Raw genomic sequence first — 21,248 nt, 5'->3', positions numbered from 1 at the left:
ACAATGCCAAAGAGATTAATATTTATAAAAATTCATAAACTATTTTGTATTCCTTATATGTAACTAAATTTCTCACCATGCTGAAATTTAGAGTTGACAAGTATGGTGCTGTATACAGACTGTATGTGAATTAGCAAACAATGGGTGATAGCTTATGGAGGGGTAATTTTTCCAAGCAACATTTTTCCGTTACAATGGAAAGCTACATATAGCACTTTCAAATTATGTAAGGAGACACAAGTAAGTTGAGTTTTGCTTAGTACTTCACAGCTTTTCAAAGAGTCTGTCAATAAACAATGAATATTCAATCTGTTCAAAATGGGTTGAGTAGTGCTGAGTATCAGTCAGTGGATTGAGCTATAACACAACAGCTCTCCCGTCTCGTCTCTCACTGCTGGGACTTTCCGGGCTCACTTCTGTCAATGTGCCTGCCTCCACCAGACCAAGCACTAGAGCCTCTTTCTGCCCCATGCTGTGCTGAAAGCAGGCCCATCCTGCAAGGCGACATCAAGACCTTTCATGCAGGCTTGGTTTGCCCAGAAAGGGGTGGACATTCCTGCTATCAACCTTCAGGGGAAAAGCTCACTTTGAGAAAAGAAACTAGAACACAAAAAGCAGGGCTCAGAGAAGCAGAAAAAAACAAACATTTCTCTCTAGGCTTCTGTTTGTTGGTTTAGCCTCTAAGCAGTCCAAGATTCCTGAAGGCTACTCTTAAGTGGCAGTGGTTGAAATGACCTTGACACAAGGGTTTTGGCTAAGAGTTAAGCATGCGGTCTAGTAAGGCGGTGTTATTCAAACTGCAAGGGGGCCAGTGAATCATGGTATCAACTCAGTGAGTAAAAATATCAGCATCTGAAGAGAACAGAGAAGAGCCAGCATCACATGTAACCGGGGTAAATACTGTTCAGTGAAAGTTGCTTCAGTTAGTATGTGTGTAGTAGATAGATCATAAGGTAAGCTATTTCTCACTGTGGGTAGTGATCAACAATTGTTTAAAAGCCAAGGCTATAAGAGCATCTAAATCTCATAACTGAGATTATATAGTATCATGTTACTCTGTATTGTTTTAGAATTTAGCGAAGTCATGTCTAAATTTTCCATTCTTATTTTGACTGTGCCACAGGGAATGAAGGTCACGCTATTACATTCTGGGCTTGCACTCCACTCGAGAACCAAGGAGGAACAGCCCCCTCCTGTGGCCAGTACAGGGGTGACAGCGGTAATTAAATGAGGGGCTGCCCATAGGAGGGCAAATGTCTGGAAGAATTAGTGCTGCGCCGCTCTGGAAAACAGTGTGGAGGTTCCTCAAAAAATTAAAAATAGACCTACCCTATGACCCAGCAGTAGCACTGCTAGGAATTTACCCAAGGGATACAGCAGTACTGATGCATAGGGGCACTTGTACCCCAATGTTTATTGCAGCACTCTCTACAATAGCCAAATTATGGAAAAAGCCTAAATGTCCATCAACTGAGGAATGGATAAAGAAATTGTGGTTTATATACACAATGGAATACTACGTGGCAATGAGAAAAAATGAAATATGGCCCTGTGTAGCAACGTGGATGGAACTGGACAGTGTGATGCTAAGTGAAATAAGCCATACAGAGAAAGACAGATACCATATGTTTTCACTCTTATGTTCATCCTGAGAAACTTAACAGAAACCCATGGGGGAGGGGAAGGAAAAAAAAAAAGAGAGAGGTTAGAGTGGGAGAGAGCCAAAGCATAAGAGACCCTTAAAAACTGAGAAGAAACTGAGGGCTGATGGGGGGTGGGAGGGTGGGGAGGGTGGGTGATGGGTATTGAAGAGGGCATCTTTTGGGATGAGCACTGGGTATTGTATGGAAACCAATCTGACAATAAATTTCATATATTGAAAAAAAAAGAAAAAGAATTAGTGCTGCGATATTCAACTGCTTCTTCCCATGTGAAGTGTTTTTCTGGTACTGTTACCCCGTAGAATTGGGCTATATTTTAGGGGAAATCTGGCAGCTTCCTTATATTCTATTTCTTCCCCATCAGCTAAGGTGTGAGAAACTGGCTAAAAGCAACGGTTAGAACTGGAGGCTCTCTTACGAGGTAGGATGACTTTTTGGCGAAACTGGAACAATTTGGAGATGAAAGGTGGTATTCACAAAACAGGACACTGGGATAGTAGGTGCTGTTGCCGGCAAACAGGCATATATAGTTGGTCACCTTTCTCACATGGAATAAAGAACATGAGCTCCTCTGGATGGTAGCTCTTTGCTTATTTTTTAGGGTCTCTGACACTGCTTTACAAACGCCTGAGATTAACACAAGCATAAGCTCTGGATAAATGGTTGGTAATGATAGTGAATAGCTTGTCTTTAGCTATGGAAAGTGAGAGAACAAAAAACCCCCAGAAAATCAAATATTCATTAATATCTGCTTTTAAAAGGAATTGTGTGATGAAAGATGATTTATCTTCCTAATTATTTTTTATTTAGACTAATCTTATTAATTTGGTTTGCTAGCCACACGATGATTAATAACTAGGAGTTGAAGTAAAACCTAGGAGGTAGGCCCCTAAAGTAGTAGGGGGGGACCACTTGGTACCAGAATACTTGTTAAAACTAAGCCTTGTAAAAATAATTTAAGTGGTCTTATTTTTAACTTATGTTTCTAGAAACTTACTTGTAAGTGTGCAAAACTTTCTTTTTCCAGAAATGAATTAATTTGAGCAAACAAGTTAAATTAAACTTGTTTACAATTTAACATATAGATATTTGGCACCCTCCTACTCCATCTTAAAAACTGCTTTTAATTTGATATTACTTTGATTCCTCATTTCAAATAAACTATTTAAAAATGTGTAATTAAATCTGTGTATAATAGTCTGTGGTAACAGAGCAGCAAAATCTGATCTCACCTTGTCTTCATACAGCCTTTTGGCTTCCCTTAATTCAGAACGTAGCTGAGAAACAGTAGATTCCAGATCACTGAGTTGACGCATATACATTGAATTTTGGTTTCTTGCTTGTTCTCTAAGAAGGGTTTAAAAGGAGAATAAAAGCAAACAGCAAACTGAGACTAAGTGTGATATCTAAGAATACTCTAGCATTTAGATACTTCCATACTGCCATATACTTCCTTTATATGGCATTGCTAGGCCAAAAGTCTGTTTTTGTTTCTTTGTTTTTGTTTTTAATGTTCACTCATCCATTCTTGAGAAACAGAGAGTACAAGCAGGGCAGGGACAGAGACGGAGACACAGAATCCGAAGAAGGCTCCAGGCTCTGAGCTGTCAGCACAGAGCCCGATGCAGGGCGAACTGTAAGATCATGACCGAGCTGAAGTTGGATGCTCAACCAACTGAGCCACCCAGGCTCCCCCAAAGTCTTTTGTTTTCCAAAATTGCTTCCTAAAAGCTTCAGCTCAACAATGTTGTTAAGTGTTGAAGCTAGATGGTGTATATATGAGTTCATGCGTACTATTTTCTCTCTACTTTTATATGTGATTAAATATGTCCCTAGAAAAACTTTTAATACATAACCTCAAATTATAAAGTTATTTATATGTATACATATAAATATGTATGTAAGTATATATATACACACATAGTGTGAGTGTGTTTGATTGGTCCTATCAGTTGAGATATGAACAATATTTAAAACATCCAATTCCAAGAGTCCTAAATACTTGTGATAATATTCCTTTTTTTTAAACAATTTTTTTTAATATTTATTTTTGAGAGAGAGAGAGAGAAAGACAAAGCGTGAGTGTGGAGGGGGAGAGAGAGAGACAGACAGACACAGAATCCAAAGCAGGCTCCAGGCTCTGAGCTGTCAGCACAGAGCCTGACGCAGGGCTTGAACCCACGAACTGCGAGATCATGACCTGAGCCGAAATTGGATGCTCAACAATTAAGCCACCCAGGCGCCCTGCAAATAACACTGCTTAGATGGTCATACGACATTATCATTTAAGTAATCTTCTCAATTCATTTAAATGTTAGAAAAGTTTTACTTTCTTGTGGAATCTGTAAGCAAAATTTAAAAGATTTTAGAACACAACATAAATGAAATAGTATCTCTAAAATGAAGATAAATGGCTACCAATTTCAAACCACCAGGACACACATACTGAATGATTTCCAGTTGACTCTGGATGCTATTGGCTTGGCTTCGAGCACTGCTAGCTTTCTCGGTAAGTCCTGTTATTTCAATTTCATGTTCACTTATTAACTGCTCAATCCTATAAGAAGAATGTGGTGTTTGTTATTTGATACATAACATTTTGTTTGACTATTACTTATTCTAAAAACTAATGATTTTCTTTGGGATGAGCACTGGGTGTTGTATGGAAACCAATTTGACAATAAATTTCATATATTGAAAAAAAAAAACTAATGATTTTCAATACTCTCAAATTCAGTATTTTGTTTTGACTTTGAATATGCTACTCATTTTAGGTTTTGGAAGTCAGATTTTTAAAAAATTTTACAATGGTAATAAATTCCAAGTACTAAATATTATATGACACACCTAGGGAAGTGTCCTCTATGCTAAAATATTAGAAATACAAAAACAGGTTTTTAAATATTCACACTAAATCATAAAGACTTTACATCATAAAGCTATGCATTAGGCTCAGGTCAGGTTTTGCCAACAAATGAATGACAAAGGCTCTCTCTTTGACCAAACTTAAGTCAGGCTCCTCCGAGGCCTCTTCTAGGTCTTGACTTTGGCACCCTTCACCCTTGCCCTTGGCCTGCTCAGGCTTAGTAAAAATCCCCCTGTCCTTGATGTGTCCTCTTAGTGATTTTCCATCCACTGCCCCTCTCACCTGCTCCTTGGCTGTAAATCCCCGCTTTCTTGGTTGAGGTGAGAGAGCTAAGGTTCAACTCTCTCCCCTAATGCAAAACTCCTACTACAATAGCTTTGAATAAAGTCTTCCTTAACCCTCTTAATAAGTATCAGAATAATTTTTCTTTTCACATGAATTTACCACAAACCTATGAAGAAAACTGCTTTGTTTCAGAACATTTTAGATTTTGGAATTTCTGATGAGGGACTGTAAACCTATGGTTTCTTCACTATGACTATCTATACTTCAGTCAGAAACCCACCTATCTTGATGTTGTTGAAGAAGCAGTTCTATTTTGTTCTGTGATTCAGACTTCAGTGCTTCAAGCTGCTCCTCTACCTAGTTATAAAAAAGAGACAATGATTTAGGGACTGGTAAATCTACATTTTGGAAAAGTTGGAGAGCTTCCAACTAAAGGAACTCTTTGGAAAGAAGCAAATAAAAGTCATACTGAAACTGAATACATTCTATCACTGTATTTCATTAGAGCGTTTACTTTGGTTATACTCTCACGAAGCCACACAGGCAATCGAGCTAGTTCCCTTAATTTATTGAGAGATCATTGTAAATAACTTATTTTAGAGAACAAAAATGAGAACTTGCCTTACTTTTAAGAACTCAGAAAATTATACACCTAATACTATTCTCTTAATGGATTTTAATATAAAATTGAATAGTGTTCTCACCACTTACTGGAAATATCCTCCCTTTAAGATAAGATATCTCTGTGTCTAATTCTCTTAGGATTTTGCTAATAGCTGAGCCCATGTTGCGGAAGTGGAGAGTAGACATGCTGTCATGTTCATATATCTTCTTGCCTGAGGCTTCTTCAAAGTCAACTAGGACTGATCTGATATCTTGAAGCACTCCCTCATGACTCAGCATCATCTTTCTCAGCTGCTCTATCTGTGTGTTGCTATCTCTCAGCATGTCCTCCTTAAGGCATTTGGCAGCTTCAAGTTCATGAACTGTATTTTGAAGTTGATTTCTTAAATCTTCCTGGGACTGACTCTCCCTTCGTCTAGGAAGTAAGTGAAAGAGAAGAAACAATATTGACAAAACTCATGTTCACACAAGTAGTTTTATGCTACAAAGAGTCAAACTTTAAAATAAATAGGTAGCGAATCCCAACCTGATGTCAGCCATGGCATCTCTCTCCATTTGCATCTCTTGAAGTTTTGTTTGCAAATCAATGACGGATTGCCTTAAGTAAAACTTTTGTTTCTCATGCAATTCATTGCTCTGAAAAAAAAAAAGCCATGCAAATCAGTCTTTACCAGAGGAACATATTTCCTTACAGCTAATAATCTCCAAAAAATCCATATATTATTAATTTACTTTTATGCGTACTTCCTTCTCCTTTCACCATGGTTCACGGTCTAATTAATCATACCTCACCTAGGTTACTGAACTATCTTAACTAGACTCAAAACTTGGCCCCTTTCAGAATCACTTCTTTACTTAATAACCAAAACACTATTTCTAAAACAAATCAGACCTCCAGCTCAAGATAGAGATAGAACAAAATTTTGTTCTTGAAAACAGGGAATTGGTTAAAATTCTGTAAACAGAAAAGTTGATCTAAGAAATTAAAAAAAAAGTCAATCCCCACCCCCAACCCACTTAAAAACTTGACAGCAGACAACCAGTACCCAAAATGCAAAGTGTTCTACTACAAAGAAATTCATTCAGATCTCTAAAATCAGGCACTGAGGCATCTTCCAGCATAATAACTGATGACAGCTAATCATCCCAAAGCCAAGCCATTGATTTCCGCCAGTGATAGAGAGCTTGCCATCAGCTTTTTTACTGCTCATCTTTGAGTATGAACAAAAGCAAACAAACCAACAAACAAATACCACTGAACTCCTGAAGAAAGATTATAAAATAAAAAAACAGAGACCAAGATTAAACACACACACACACACACACACACACAAAAGGACCCAAAGAATCAAAGTTATGAAGCAATGGAAGAACACTTTTTAAAACTTACATTTGCAGAGAAATTTGAGGGACATTACAGCTATAAAGAACGAAATACTATGCCAAAGAAGTGATCGGGGCAGAAGAAAGAGTTCTTGGAAATTAAAAATATACTTACACACTAAAAAAGCTGCAACAGGAATGCTGGAAGTCAAGAAATGTCCCCCCAAAGTAGGAAAAGTAGGTAAAACTTTTGAAAGAAAAGGTAAGAGACTTAGAGGGTCAACCTAGGAGACACTAATTGAGTAAAAGGAGCTGCAAAAGAGAGAACTGAGAAAACAGAGGGAAAGAAACTATCAAAGAAAAAAAACAACTGAATTCTTCAAAGCTGAAAAGTACATATCTGCAGACCAAAATGATCCACTGAATCCCCAGCACAGTGAATGAAAAAACTAAAACCCACAGCTGTGCACATTATGGTAGAATTTCAGAGACAGAAGAGCCTAAAGCCTCCAAAGACAAACTTCAATTAACCAAAAACATATCATCTACAAAGGAGCAAGTATCCGACATCTACTTCTCAGTAGCAATACAAAATTCAAGGACACAATATTTTCAAAGGATTGAGAGAAAATGACTGCTAACTTACCAAACTAAAGTCATCCTCAGAATGCAAAAATCCATAAAATGTATGTCCCATATACCCTTTCTCAAATTTCTGAAGATGTGCTTTGACTAAATGAAGAAGTAGATCAAGAAAAAGGAAGCCAGAAAATGGTGAGCCCTGGAAATCATGGATCCATTCAGGAAAGCAGTGATAAGAAGAAAACAGTTCGTTATACGCAGACCTGAGGAGAAACTCACATAGACTGGAAAACAGGTCAGAAGACTCCTGAAGAGCCCTGGGTCAAAGGGGAATTTGAGAGAAAACCTACATGATGGTTCTTTAAGAAAAAAAAAGGACGATATGATAAAGGAAAACCGCACAAAGAAAAAGACAGGCAATTAAGAACCACCAGAGGGGTGCCTGGGTGGCTCAGTTAGTTGGGCGACTGACTTCCGCTCGGTCATAATCTTGCAGCTTATGAGTTCGAGCCCGTGTCGGGCTCTGTGCTGACAGCTCAGAGCCTGGAGCCTACTTCAGATCCTGTGTCTCCCCCTCTCTCTACCCCTCCCCTGCACACACTCTGTGTCTGTCTCTCAAGAATAAATAGACATTAAAAAAATTTTTTTGTTAAAGAACCACCAGAAAAAACACTACACAGGAAAGGAAATGTAATAGGATCCTAGTGGATTCTGCAGTCGGCAATGTTTATATAGTCAATATAGGGTTAAGGTCCCTTAGCTTTTCCTCTTATAGTCCAGGTGAATAACTGCAGTATAGTCTGAACTTTGGATGGCAACAGTGGAAACGGAAACAGGTTTGAGAAATATATATGAGATACGCCGGACGGACATGGTGATAAAGCGATGCCAGGGAAGAGGTATCAAGAATAAGTGAGGTTTTTGCCTCGTGCTACTACGTAAGGGTGGCACCGCATATAGTTAGAAGGAACACTGGGACAAGAGTAGGTTTGGGGGCGAGATCACGTATACAGCTAGAAACGTTGAGTTCACAGAATCTCAGAAACATCTCATGTAGAAATGTCAAGTAGGTACGTGGATACACTAACTGGTGCCAGAGCTAAGATAAGAGGTCTGTACTAGAAATGTAAGTTGAACAATCATTGGCATATAAATGGCAATAGATGCCATGGGAATCACTATGACTGTTTTGGATGGTATTTTTGCTGGAACAAGAAACAAAATGAGTAAGCTCAAGGAAAATCAGGAGAGTGTGTTTCTTCTCAGACCCAGAAGAAAAGAGTGCTTCAAGAGGAAGAGGATAATCACCTGTGTCAAATGTTGCTGAAAAGTAAGAAAAGGAATGGAAAGCATGGTTGCTTACCCTACTATAGCACAGATCTCACTGTTCCTATCATTTTCTATTGAAATATCTCAGCCACAGACTATAAATGTGTACATGGAAAGGATGACGTCTTTTCCATCTTTATATACCCAGCACATCTGTTACACAGGAGGTTCACGCTAAATATTACAAGTATCCAAATAGCCCTGTTGTTCATTTAGTGATTTAACACACATTCACTGGGAGCCAATCAAGTGTCAAGATACTCTGCCAGAGGATGGATATGGAAAATAAATTAAGACACTGTTTACTTCATTGGTATCTCTGTGCTTCTTCCATCCATCTAACCAACCAACCCACCCACCCACCCGCTCTTTTTATTAGTGTATTTATCATAAGTATCATCACTATTTGTTTATATACCAGCTTACCAGTCCTACCTTAATCATCTTTGTACCCCTGTACGTAATACAATAGTATATAATTTTCAGCACTTAATACAGTTGTAGCTTTTCCCTTAAATGTGCTTATGTAGTCTGATGAGATGGAACAACGTGTTAATGAACACAGTAATGTGTACTAAATACTACAACAGACATGTGCACATAGGGCAACAGCTGGACAGGGAATATACCTAATGCTGTCTAGGGGGAAGGATTCAAAGAAGGAAATGCTTGCACTGAGTTCTTGGTGAATAATAAGAATTTGCCAGGCAGACAGGGTAAAGAAGAGGTAACGGCCTGGACCAAAGTATGAAGCTCTAGAATAGCATGCTACATCCAAGGAAGAGCAAGTAGCTTCATACTGCTGAAACGGAGGGTACGTTTGGGGAACAGGTAGGAGATGAGGCTCAAATGCACAAGAGAGGGGTTATATCATCAAAAGGCTTAGGATACAATGGTAAGTTTGACTTTTAGACTATAGACTACCGGAAACCAGTATACAGTTGTAAATCTGGCTAAAGCTGACCTCATTCCACATAAGGTCGACTTACAATTTTTAGCAAATAACTTCTATGTACTATTTAGCTGTTATGTATATACCTACATGTAAAGGTCTATCTGTACAACTGCTTTGTAAAGAAAAACCAGGTATCATGATAGGAGGACAGCAGGCCTGAACCAATTATAATTACAGATAAATGCCATTAATTATAACATTTTGAGCTATTCAAGTTTCATTAAAATTAGCCATGAAACCAAGGAATATGTATGGAAACTTTATGTGCCCAATTTTTAACACTGAAATAGAAAGCATAGGTCAAATTAATAACTTTAATAAATCTATTGCTAAGTGTTTCTTCTAGGAAGTTTAGGTTCTGTTCCAAGGCAACGTGCCTCACTGTCATCCCCGAATGGCACGAAGTTCTAGAAGAAAAGAATGTAACTCACTTCATTTAGTCTTCTCTGCAGATCTTTGACTTGATGTGAATATTCTTCCAAAACACGTTCAATGTGTTCCTTTCCAGGGTAAGGGATAACTTTTCTAGGAGAATCAAGCTCCACTTCATATTTGGGGAAAAAAGGAATCTGTGTCAATGTCCCAGCTGAAGATGTGTTTTCAATTATTGTACCACGAATAGACGACATAAAAAATGGACTTGAAGAACCTAGATATTAAAGAATTCATCAATCAACTTAGTAATAAAACAATTTTATGGCAAACATCATCCCAGGTGATCGATCTCCTTAGTGAACACTCAAGGGGCTCAAGGTCTCATGGCAGAAAATAGACAAGTAAAAGATTGGTAACAGCTCTGAGAGGACACAAGGTAAAAAGGAAGAGATCAGGGAGGAGGAGGGAGTTTTACTTGATAGCGATCAAGTGATACCTGAGCTTGAACGAGCCTTGCGGTATATTAAGGAGAAGAGGAAAGGCATTGTGGCAGTGGGACCACCACAGTTACTGGTGAGGAGGCTTGAGACAGCACTGCGTATTCCGGGTGACAGGAAAGTAGCAGCCAGATATGAGAACTAAAACACAGTCCAGATGTTGAAGGGCCTCGTGGTCACGACAAGGAGTTTGAATTTCATCTCAAAAGCTTTGGGAAGTTATTAACGGATTTGAAAGTGAGAGAACAGTTAACTACGTCCGTAGTTTGAAAAGGCTCTCTGGCTTCAGCGTGGAGAATGCACTGCATGGAGATAAGCTGAAGGTAGAGAATCAAGTCCGAGAAGGCCTTCAACAATGCCGGCAAGAAATGGCAAGGGTCTACCCTGAAGTGGAGACTGTGGTCACAGACACCAGGGTGTGGATTTGAGAAATACATGCGGTAAGTAAAAGACAGAGAGGTGTCAAAGATCTCCCTCGGGGTTTGAGCTTCAACATCAAGTAACGCTGTTTGATTTGTGCAGTTCAGGAGTATGATGTGCTTTAGAGATAAGGATTTGGGAGTCATCGGCATCTGAATTCTAGTGAATCCTTGGAGGCAATGGGATCATCCAGGGCAGTGTACAGAGTGAAAACAGAAGAGGATCCAGGAGAAAATACCAATATTGAAAGAGAAGATGAAGGAAGTAAAATCTGGGAAGGTTCACAGAAGACCCACAAAGATATTAGAGAATTATATTCAAGAAACACCACTGGTTTTGACTGAGTGACAGAGAGAGTGTGAGATGAAAAGAGGCCTCCCCATAAGCAGGCCGAGAAACCCCCCAGCTGAACACATATACTACCTTTCACGTAAAAGGAAGGAGGTCTCAAAGTCAGACCCAAGAGTACAGAGGATGGTGTCAAGACCCACGGAGAAGTATTCTCAGGCCTGAGTCCTCATGAGGGGATGGTCAACCTGTGCTCAGCTAGATTTCAGAATTGAGACGGACTGTGTGCCTGTTTACCCCATTTGGGATGGTTGTGTTGAGAGAGGTTATCCTATGCCTGCCTGCCACTGTATGTTGGCTGTCACAGGTCTTCAGATGAAAAAGAACTAAGGAGTTGTACTTAAGGACTTACAACTGAGGAGCTTTATCCATACCTGCATCTAATTTCAGTGAAGGGATTCTGGTCTCAGGGTGCCTAGGTGGCTCAGTGGGTTAAGGTCCCGCTCTTGATTTCTGCTCAGGTCATGGTCTCATGTTTGTGAGAAGGAGTCCTGAATTGGGCTCTGCACTGAGAGTGGAGCCTGCTTAAGATTCTCTCTCCTTCTCCTTCTGGCCCTCCCCACCCACCCACCCCCCACCCCAGATTAAAAAATAAAAATAAAAAGAGATTCTGGCCTCTGAGTGGATGCTATAATGGGATGAGACTGTTAGGAGCCTTCTTGGGAGAGAGTGAATGAACTATGCATGTGAGAGAAATGTAAATAATTTGTGACCATAGGGCAAACTGTGGTGCTTTGAAAATATGTCCATAAATTTTTTGATACTCCTCCCTTGAATAGGTAGAGGTTAATTACCCTCCTCTTTGTAAGAAAGGAAAAATAAGAGTGTATGTGTTAAGCACATGCACATATTTGTGTGTGTGTGGGGGGGTAGCAATTGCTTACTTTTGCAAAAGGACCACTGGAAGAATAAAACAAACTCAAGAAAACGGTTATAGGGGTATAGAGATAGGTGGAAATGGAGTGGAAGGAATAGGGATGGCAGCTAGACTTGACTGAATATACATTTTCATACAGTTTTTACTTTTGAGCCATACACGTTATCCATATTCAAAAAATAAGCCAAAAGTGAATACTAATAGAAACAAATAAACCTAAGTGTACGCTAAGTTGATAACATAACTTCACACAGAAAGTAGTTCCTTCAAATAACTTTAGGACTCTGTTAGCGCTCTGACCGTGTGGCCTTAGCGAGCTTCACTTGGCAGGTAAGTTGTGAATGGCGGCAGCGCTGTTGTAATTCTGGAACTATTTGGTATGTACTGTGGAAGAGAGAAAATGACTGAGTATACTGAAGGTTTTGGACACTGGAGTTTTCATGCAGGGGAGTTGCAGAGTTGGAATGAGGGAAGATGAGGAACTCCGTGGTACTGGATTTGATTTTGCGTTTGTAGCCATGCGGACTTATGATTAAAAAAATCTATTTTGAAACTTTATCCACTGAATGCTCCCAGACAAAGTGATACTTCAGTAGCAATATGCACACCAGATTTTGGATTCTATATACTCCTCCCTACTAAAAGGACCCAGGGCTCCTTAGAGAAATGGCTCATTCGTGGGGAACAGGCCAAGTACATTTGAGAGTCTGGAACATTTGGATGGGCCAGAAAGCAATGAAGGGGGTCATGTTTTAAAAAGACACAGGGATGTGTAATTCTGCATTATTTTACTTAGAGACTCTGAATTGGAATAACATATAATTGTTTATTTAAAAAATTAAAAAAAAAATAAAAAGACACAGGACCTAGCTTAAAAGGACTGGCTAAATGTGATACAACTGAGCATCAGAAACAACAGTGGCACCGATGCATTCTAGCACTTTGAACTAAAGAACACTCTGTGGACCTGTAGTGTTAATAATTAAAGGAAAGCTCTTCTTTCCTGAAGGATGTCAGCTAGTAACCATGGTAAAATTAGAAAATCAAGAATGTAATAATTGATTCAGGCAAGGATCTTCAATTGATCCTAAAACCATTGGATACAAAGCTATTTAGTACCAGGATATTCACAAACTCTTGCCAAGTGAGTTTAATCTGAATCTAAACATGAGAAACAATCAGAAAGATCTAGAATGTTGGATATTCTACAATACAACTAGACTCTTAAAGCCAATGCCAGCAGAAACAACAAAGGAGCAAGAATGAAGAGAACCACCACCAAATACAATCTATGATCTCTGATTACATTAAAAAAAAAAAAAAACTAATGAAAGCTTCTTATAGGGACAACTGGGTGAATTTTGATTTTCAATTTTTTTTCACGTTTAATTATTTTTGAGATAGAGAGACAGAGTGTGAGCAGGGGAGGGGCAGAGAGAGAGAGAGGGAGACACAGAATCTGAAGCAGGCTCCAGGCTCCAAGCTGTCAGCACAGAGCCTGACACGGGGCTCAAACTCATGAACCCTGAGATCATGACCTGAGCCGAAGTCTGACATTTAATTGACTGAGCCACCCAAGTGCCCCTGGGTGAATTTTAATATGAATGCATATCAGATGACACTGCACTGATAGTATATTTCTCAGAAATGATAATGTGGCAATGTAGGAAATCATCCTTATTCTAAGGAGATGCATGTCAGATTTTGAGGCAAGAATCATGATGTCTTCAACTTCAGGTAAATGAAATACAAATTGTAGGTATAGACATAAAGCAAATACAATAAAATGTTGACAACTGCTGCATCCAGTCTAAGAATATATAAAGTATTCAATGTACTATTTTTCAATTTTTCAACAACTTAAAAAATTTTAAAACAAAATGTTGGGGTGGGGGAAGAAGTCACTGAACTTAGCAAAAAAGAGAAAATTTAGTCACGTTGGCCAGAGTGGTTTCATTGGATTATTGGGTTCAAAAGTCATAAGGCAGTAGTTTCCAGAATGAATGGATGGTGAAGATGTGAAGACACTGAATACAAATCTTCATTCAGAAGCCATGGCTAAGAAGGCAAGAAGAAATAAAGGAGGACAGATCAAGGAAAAGGTTGTATTTTTTGTTGTTCTGGTTTGCGCATCTGTAGCGTTTTAGGTTGGGAGAGATGTAGCATGTTTATGTGGATGGGTGAGTGCAAATGGCGAAAAGGGACTGAAGCTAGCAGAGTGAGTGGGGAGTTTTTGGAGCCAAATCTCTGAGGCAGCTGACGTGGTGACAGGCACAGGAATTAGATCACGGATAGCAAATTAAAAAGCTGCCTCCTCCATGGAGCTTTGAGAGAAGGCAGGCACGGATTATGAAAAACAGTGGGTCGTGGGGCAGGATATGAGAAAGTAAGAGAGTACCAGCCTAAGGGCTCCCAATGTCTCTGGAAATTAGGAAGTGATGCTGAGAGTGAACAAGAAGGTGGTGGGGTGAGGGACCCAAGAATGGTACAATTCTGAAATGAGTAGTGTGGGAAATTGGAGAGAGAACTGCCTGAGATTGTGGGAAAGTCTCCACTAGCAGCATCAAGGACAGAGTTGAGAGAGGGATGACTGTGACTGTGAGGTGGCAAACTGGTGGAAAACCCACCATTTGTGTTTTCTCTCGCAGAACATTCCAGCAGCCCAGTACAAAAACGGAAAAGGCAGTCAGCCTGATAAAGATGGGGAGTTTCCTGTAAGAGTGCAACAGAAGAATAAGAGAAAAAGGAAGTTGAAGATACAGGCAAGTGATGGGCTGAAATAATGAATAGTACCAAAAAAAAAAAAAAAGTGAGGATAGGAAGAGGTTGGTAATTTAGGAGAAAATGGCAGAATCTAGAGTAGTTATTTGCAATACTTGCTGGGAATTAGCATCACCAGGGGAGCTTAAAAAAAAAAAAAATCTGTGGCATCTAAGCGCCATTCCAGACCTACTGAATCAGAATCTGCGGGTGTAGATCTAAGCCATGGAAATGTTTAAAATCTCAAAAAATGAGTCTGGCATGGAGCCATGGTTGAGAACCAGTATTTTCACGAGGCAGAAAAATAAATGCTCTAGGAATAAGGGACCGAGAGGGCTGGAAGACAGGGGGTTGGGTTTCAGAAGTCTAACAGCTCTTGGTAATCAGATCCAAGTAAGACAAGTGGGTGGCTAAAGGTCAAGATGAGAAGAACTAAAAAGGTCAAGAAACTGGAAGTCTAAGATCTCAGATGGGTCACATATGAGGACAACAATACTATGGGATGATGATGGGCCCAAGGCAGAGGAGATGACCCCAGACCTAAGTGCCGGTGTCCCTGGGGAGTACAAGGCAGGGTATAAGTGTGGAGGTGAGTGCATGGAAGTGGGCAGGGGAGATGGGAACAGCAGTGTGGAGGTGACAGTGACATCTTAGGATGGCATGAGCATCCTAAAAAGCAGAGACTTCTGCAAATTAAGTGTGCTGAAATAAAGGTTTTGAAGCAGACCAGTAAGACAACAGATCTGTAATTGAGAATAAACTCTGGGTGCATTCTTCTGGATGAGAGACAGGCAGGGAAAGCGGTCAAGGATGCTACAGGCCATTGGCCTGACAGCCAGAAAACCCATTCTCTGTCCTTCCCCTATTCTGCTGTGTGGTGCAGAGAACTACTCTTCCCAGGCTCCCTTCCCCCCTGAAGTCTAGGGAGGTCACAATGGGTGGTGCTGGTGAAAGATCTGGGGCAGGAGGAGGGGAGAAGCTGAGTACCACTCCCTCTCACCAGCCTCAGTGGCTTCCTGCTGGGAGTGGTGGCTGCTGCTCCCTCCAGGCAGCCCTCTTTCTGGCCCTTGCAACAGTTCCTCTTCTCATTGTCCTTTTAGCCCAAGGCTGGTAGTGGCTTCCGGCAGCTGCTCATCTCTGGGTTGCCTCTTCCCCAGTGAGGCTTCTCAGCTCTTTCAAACACTAGAGTTACCAATTCCCTGCAACGTTCCACATATTCATGCCACCTCTTTGTTTTCCTGAAGGCCATCCTTTCACTGAAATCAGTTCAGGCAGAGGTGAGGCGGCCCTGAACTAGAACAGCAGTAATGGCAACGGAGAGGGAAAAATGGACTCATGAGCCACTGCTGGGACTAGAAAGAGCACACTCGAGTGGATGGAGGTAGAGAGGGAAAAGGAGTCAAAATGATACAGATGGGAAGAAAAGGCATTAGGGAAACATGGAAACAATTTTTAAACTAAAAATGTAAGGTACACAGATGTTAAAAAAGATATGCTATTTTTAAAAGACTAAACAATTTCTTCCCTAAAAAGTAGAATTTTCAACAATACAGTATGTTTGTTTGTTACAACCCTGCAGCCTGAATGAATACTATGAGGACTGCTTAATTCCAATTCGTTCCCCATTTTGTCTGATAAAGAATACTTACCTCCATTGGATGTGACGCCACTACTTGATAAAAGATCTTCATTATTTGGTTCACCAGCTTTTTGTTCCATATTAACTATTGCTACCTTTTCATTGAGATCTTGAAATATGAGTGCTTCCCTGTTTGGTTTTTTTAGTTCTTATCTATAAAAGACAGGCATTTGATCTTTATTAATAAGGTATTATGAGAACACAATTCATAGAAGGGGAGCTAACAAAGTCTGTTTAGTTTAGTTTGGAATAACTCTTCACCAGAAAAGTATTTATACAGAAATATTTTATTACATAAAATTAGTAAGTGAATAGAATCTTGTTGTAAAAATTGTTCCTTTTATTTTTATTTATTTATTTATTTATTTTTTTTTTAATTTTTTTTTTACTGTTTATTTTTTATTTTTGAGACAGAGACAGAGCATGAACAGGGGAGGGGCAGAGAGAGAGAGAGGAGACATAGAATCTGAAACGGGCTCCAGGCTCCGAGCTGTCAGAACAGAGCCCGATGTGGGGCTCGAACCCACGAACTGTGAGATCATGACCTGAGCCGAAGTCGGACGCTCAACCGACTGAGCACCCAGGCGCCCCAAAATTGTTCCTTTTAATGGCTAAGTAGCTTATTAAAGATAAGCTGAAAATCAAACATGAATATTTTAATTATTATGATGATCAGCACTCTGATTCAGGGCAGAGTTTTTTCTTAAGTCTTTCTCTTACATTGTCAAATAATGTTAGAAACATCTCTTTAGTAAAAAGTCACAAATTTAAAAAAAATCACAAATCAGCAAAGTGGAAATCATTAATAAAAGGTGAAAAACTTCTTTAATATCAAACAATGCTCATAATTTTAGATTAGGCCAAGAGGACTTCGGGGTTTGGAGAACAATGGTGGTGGCCTGATTCCAAATCTCGCCCTCATCCTGCAGAAACAACTATAAAATCAACAAGGAGAACAAATAAAGAAAAGCACGTGGGCTCTATGCCTTCAGCATCTCTAGAATACAGAGAACACTGCAACCTTCAAGTTAACAGGGGGAGATTTTTTTCCAAACTTGCTCCCACAGTCCATCTGCCAGCGCCGCGGGCCTGTAGGTGTGGAGAATGGGAGAGGAGAGGCTGAAAAATGGAAAAGGAGCAGAGGGCTGGAGGAAGCACAGACCTCCCCCACGACCCAGAAGTGAACAGGAAAAGCCAAGATGGTAGGCACAGGTTGCGACTAGGTAGTCCACAGCCCCGGCTACTCAGTAATGGCTTGAAAGTGTGCAGGGGCCAGAAGGAGCAGCCTCAGAGAAGCAGTGTTTCTGGGGAAGAAGAGGTGATCTCCCCAGCAGATACGGCCACAGAGGGAAAGGAGGGAAAATTCAGGCACCAGCAGAAACAAACAAAAACAAGATATGCCTACCCTTCGTCTACCCCTCCCACTCCACCACCACCACGCTTAACAGAAACTGCCTGGAAGAGGGCACTCTCAAACTAAGAATCCTGCCCATAAAATGAATAGGGATAGATAAAAGCAGACCACACCCATACAAAACTATTATAAAATGTCAGAAAATATGAATAAGATCTTTTCTGCTGATGAGAAGTGCCCCCACTCCGACAAACAGTCGGAGTTAGTCGAAGAAAACTAACACACAACACACCTTCAAACTGCACTAAATATTCTCAGTCATTGGAGGAAATGAAAAGTCAGATCACAGGGATGCCTGGGTGGCTTAGTCAGTCAAGTGGCCAACTCTTGACTTCAGCTCAGGTCATGATCTCGCGGTTCGTGAGTTTGTGCCCTGCACCAGGCTCTGTGCTCAGTGTGAAGCCTGTTTGGGATTCTCTCTCCTCCTCTCTTTCTGCCCCTCCCCTGCTCTCTCTCAAAAAAAAAAAAAAAAAAAAAAAAAAAAGTTAAAGAAGAAGAAAAATCAGATCACAATTAGATTTACATTTCTGAATCAGAAATGTAAAACCTAGGAACAGAAATGGACAAGAAACACATAAAACAAGCAAGCAAACAAACAAACAAGAAGGAATGAAATGAGGGTTGGCTGAAGTCAGGAAAGAAAAGTGAGAAAAACACTATATCACGAATGAAGCCCAAATTACAGACTACACACGGGAGGATAGACTGCAATGCAAGCTTAACAAAGGCAATGAAGAAAATCAGGAAAACAGAAGATGAAAACTGAGATAAACAAGTAAAAAGGATGAGAGAGGAAGTGAATGGAAGACTGGCAAAGGAGGTTGAAGATAATTGGTGTCCCTGAAGAAAAAAAAAATCAAAACAATGAAACAGATCTATTATTTAAAACTATAATCCAAGAAAGTTTCCTAGAAACAAAGAAAGCTCTCTGAGTCTATACATTTTCACACTAGGGAATATCGACCAAGAATGATCAACTTTAAAACATATCCTAATGAAACTATATTTTTAAAAAACCCCAAAACTGTATTAAGACTTCAAAGATGAAAAAGTCCTCAGGGCCTTCAGGCAAAAAAAAGAGAATAAATAATTTACAAAGGCAATAGGCCTACAATGGCATCAGGTTATTCAAAAATAAGATACAAAGCAAGGCAGTAGTACAGCAGGATTTTAAAGAAATGCAAGGAATGAAACTACAAACCGAGGATACTATATCCAGCCAAGATTTTCCAAAGAGTCAAAGCCACAGGAAAACAGTTTTGAATGTGCCAGAGCACTGTATACATGCAACATACACAGATTCTGAAGAATCTGCTAGAGGAGGTGAGGCTTCATCCAACCGAAAGACAGCTGGCAAATGTGGCAACGTGTTAACAACTGGTGAAAATCTTTTGGGTTTTCTGGAAGCTTTACATTTTTCAGAATAAAATCTGGAAAAAAAGGGAAAGATGAACATTAAAAAAAAAAACATGACTGGGGATACCGTGCAAGAGATGTGATGGGGAACATGAACTATTCAGCTCATAAGGTTGAGACCAAAACATAGGTAGAGTAATGGCACTGAGGACAATACATAAATATTACATGTGTGAAAAAGGAGGACAAATGTAACTCAAAATGGGAAGATATGAGATAGAAAAGGGGGAAGTAGAAGACCACTGGTTGTCAAAAGATATCATTTAAGACTGACAGGAAGGAAAAAGTAAGAAGAAAAGGGCTCTATAGGTGTACTATTAAAAGTATTAATGCAAAGGTAACCACCAGAATAAAAATACAAACCTTAAGTGACAAAAAAATTTTTTAAGAAAAACATCGATGTTTTAAAAAAACATCGAACCGAGTAAATATCATACGTACAGTAATTGTAACATCAGAAGATAATGTAAGAATAATGTCACAGAACGTAGGCCAAACATAAAAGTCATGTCAATAAACGTGATGGGACTTAACTTGCCTATTCAAAGGAAAGGACTGTCAAATTAGTTCTTCAAAATTTCGACTCCATGCTCTATACAAGAGGACACTTAAATACACTGATTCAAAAAGACTGCTAATAAAGTGATGGACAAAGATTTGCCAGTGAATAAAAACAGTAAGAAAGCATCAGTCAATATCCTGATACCAGTAGTCTGCAAGCTAGAGCATTAAATAATGACAAGGGCACTTAGCATTAGAAGTCACGATCCACAATAAAGATAGAATACTTCTGACTCTATGTACCACATAACGCAGCACCCTCTGAGATAAAACATGCTTTATAGGAGGTACAATAAGAACCAGGAGCACAGTGATGATGTGATGTTAGTAGGCCACTCAGTATGAGACAGGTCACACTGATAAAAAAATAAGGATAGAAAAGATTTAGATGAGGTTATTACTAAGGTAGACTTTTTCGATATATATCCAACACGACACTGATAACAGAGAATATACCTTCCTCTCAAGTGCACATGGAAGGAACATTGACAAAAACCAAGCACATTCTAGGGCACAAGTAAACAGATCAGCAGGTTCCACAAAGTAGAAACGTTACAAACAACACCCTCTGCTCACAGGTTCATAAAACTAAAAATGAAAAGTGAAACCCCAAAGCAAAAAGGCCTTTCCTCCTGGAAATGAGAAGACCTCCTACTAAGTAACTGTTCTGTGATAAAGAAAATATAAAGGAAAATGAAAGAATTTCCGAAAAATAATGACAATGAACACACTACCAGGAGAACTGGAGATATAGTAAAGCAGTGAAAAAAAGGAAAATTCCTGACTTTGAGCACCTGGTCTCAACAAAAAAGAGAGAATGACGCTAAGTGAACCAAATTTCTAATACAAAAAGAAGAAAAGTAAGACAAAAGAAAGCACAGGGTGGGAAATAATAAAGATACAAACAGAAATTAATGAGGCAGAAAACAGAAAAACAATAAATCAAATTAACGAATCAGAATCCTGATTCTCTTTAAAAAAACAAACAGAAACAAAATATAGGCAAGGACTATCAGAGTGATGGAAAGAGGAAGGTCACATATAACATAGTGCTTATCATTTTTACAATAATTCATGATTGCAAGTACAGTATTAAACATTTTTTAAAACTGTGAACTAAAGAATTTTTATGGAACAGAATTCCTTTTTATTTCACTCACAGTTTCTCCCTTTTGATTACTGAGACGCCATCTGTCAACACTACGGTCAGATAAATTCTACTGTGTGTTTCATACTACCATGTTTAGCAAATAGGCAGTAGGGAGGGAGACATTCCATAAAGAATGATAACAAATGGAATCTTAGTCCAGATTGCT

General features: G+C 39.4%; 1 protein-coding gene across 23 annotated transcripts in view; it reads right to left on the bottom strand.

Moving 5' to 3' along the window:
* Positions 1-21,248, bottom strand: part of CCDC158 (coiled-coil domain containing 158) — a 104,284-nt gene that overhangs the window by 74,337 nt on the left and 8,699 nt on the right. For 13 of the 23 annotated variants that reach the window (XM_045056187.1, XM_045056204.1, XM_045056205.1 and 10 more), the window contains exons 3-9: positions 16,552-16,694; positions 10,057-10,274; positions 5,963-6,072; positions 5,524-5,851; positions 5,093-5,169; positions 4,108-4,218; positions 2,894-3,008 (exon numbers count right to left, since the gene is read on the bottom strand). In XM_045056187.1, coding sequence (XP_044912122.1) covers positions 2,894-3,008; positions 4,108-4,218; positions 5,093-5,169; positions 5,524-5,851; positions 5,963-6,072; positions 10,057-10,274; positions 16,552-16,621 — 1,029 coding nt within the window. In that variant the 5' untranslated portion in view covers positions 16,622-16,694. Of the gene's footprint in view, positions 1-2,893; positions 3,009-4,107; positions 4,219-5,092; positions 5,170-5,523; positions 5,852-5,962; positions 6,073-10,056; positions 10,275-16,551; positions 16,695-19,156; positions 19,386-21,092; positions 21,226-21,248 lie in introns of those variants that run through there. The other 10 variants (XM_045056193.1, XM_045056186.1, XM_045056190.1 and 7 more) reach the window with 9 other exon arrangements.

Source organism: Felis catus, chromosome B1 (genome assembly GCF_018350175.1).
Source record: "Felis catus isolate Fca126 chromosome B1, F.catus_Fca126_mat1.0, whole genome shotgun sequence".
NCBI classification, from domain to species: Eukaryota; Metazoa; Chordata; class Mammalia; order Carnivora; family Felidae; genus Felis; species Felis catus.
Note: the sequence above shows the minus strand (reverse complement) of the source record. Positions and strands in the feature narration are given on the sequence as shown.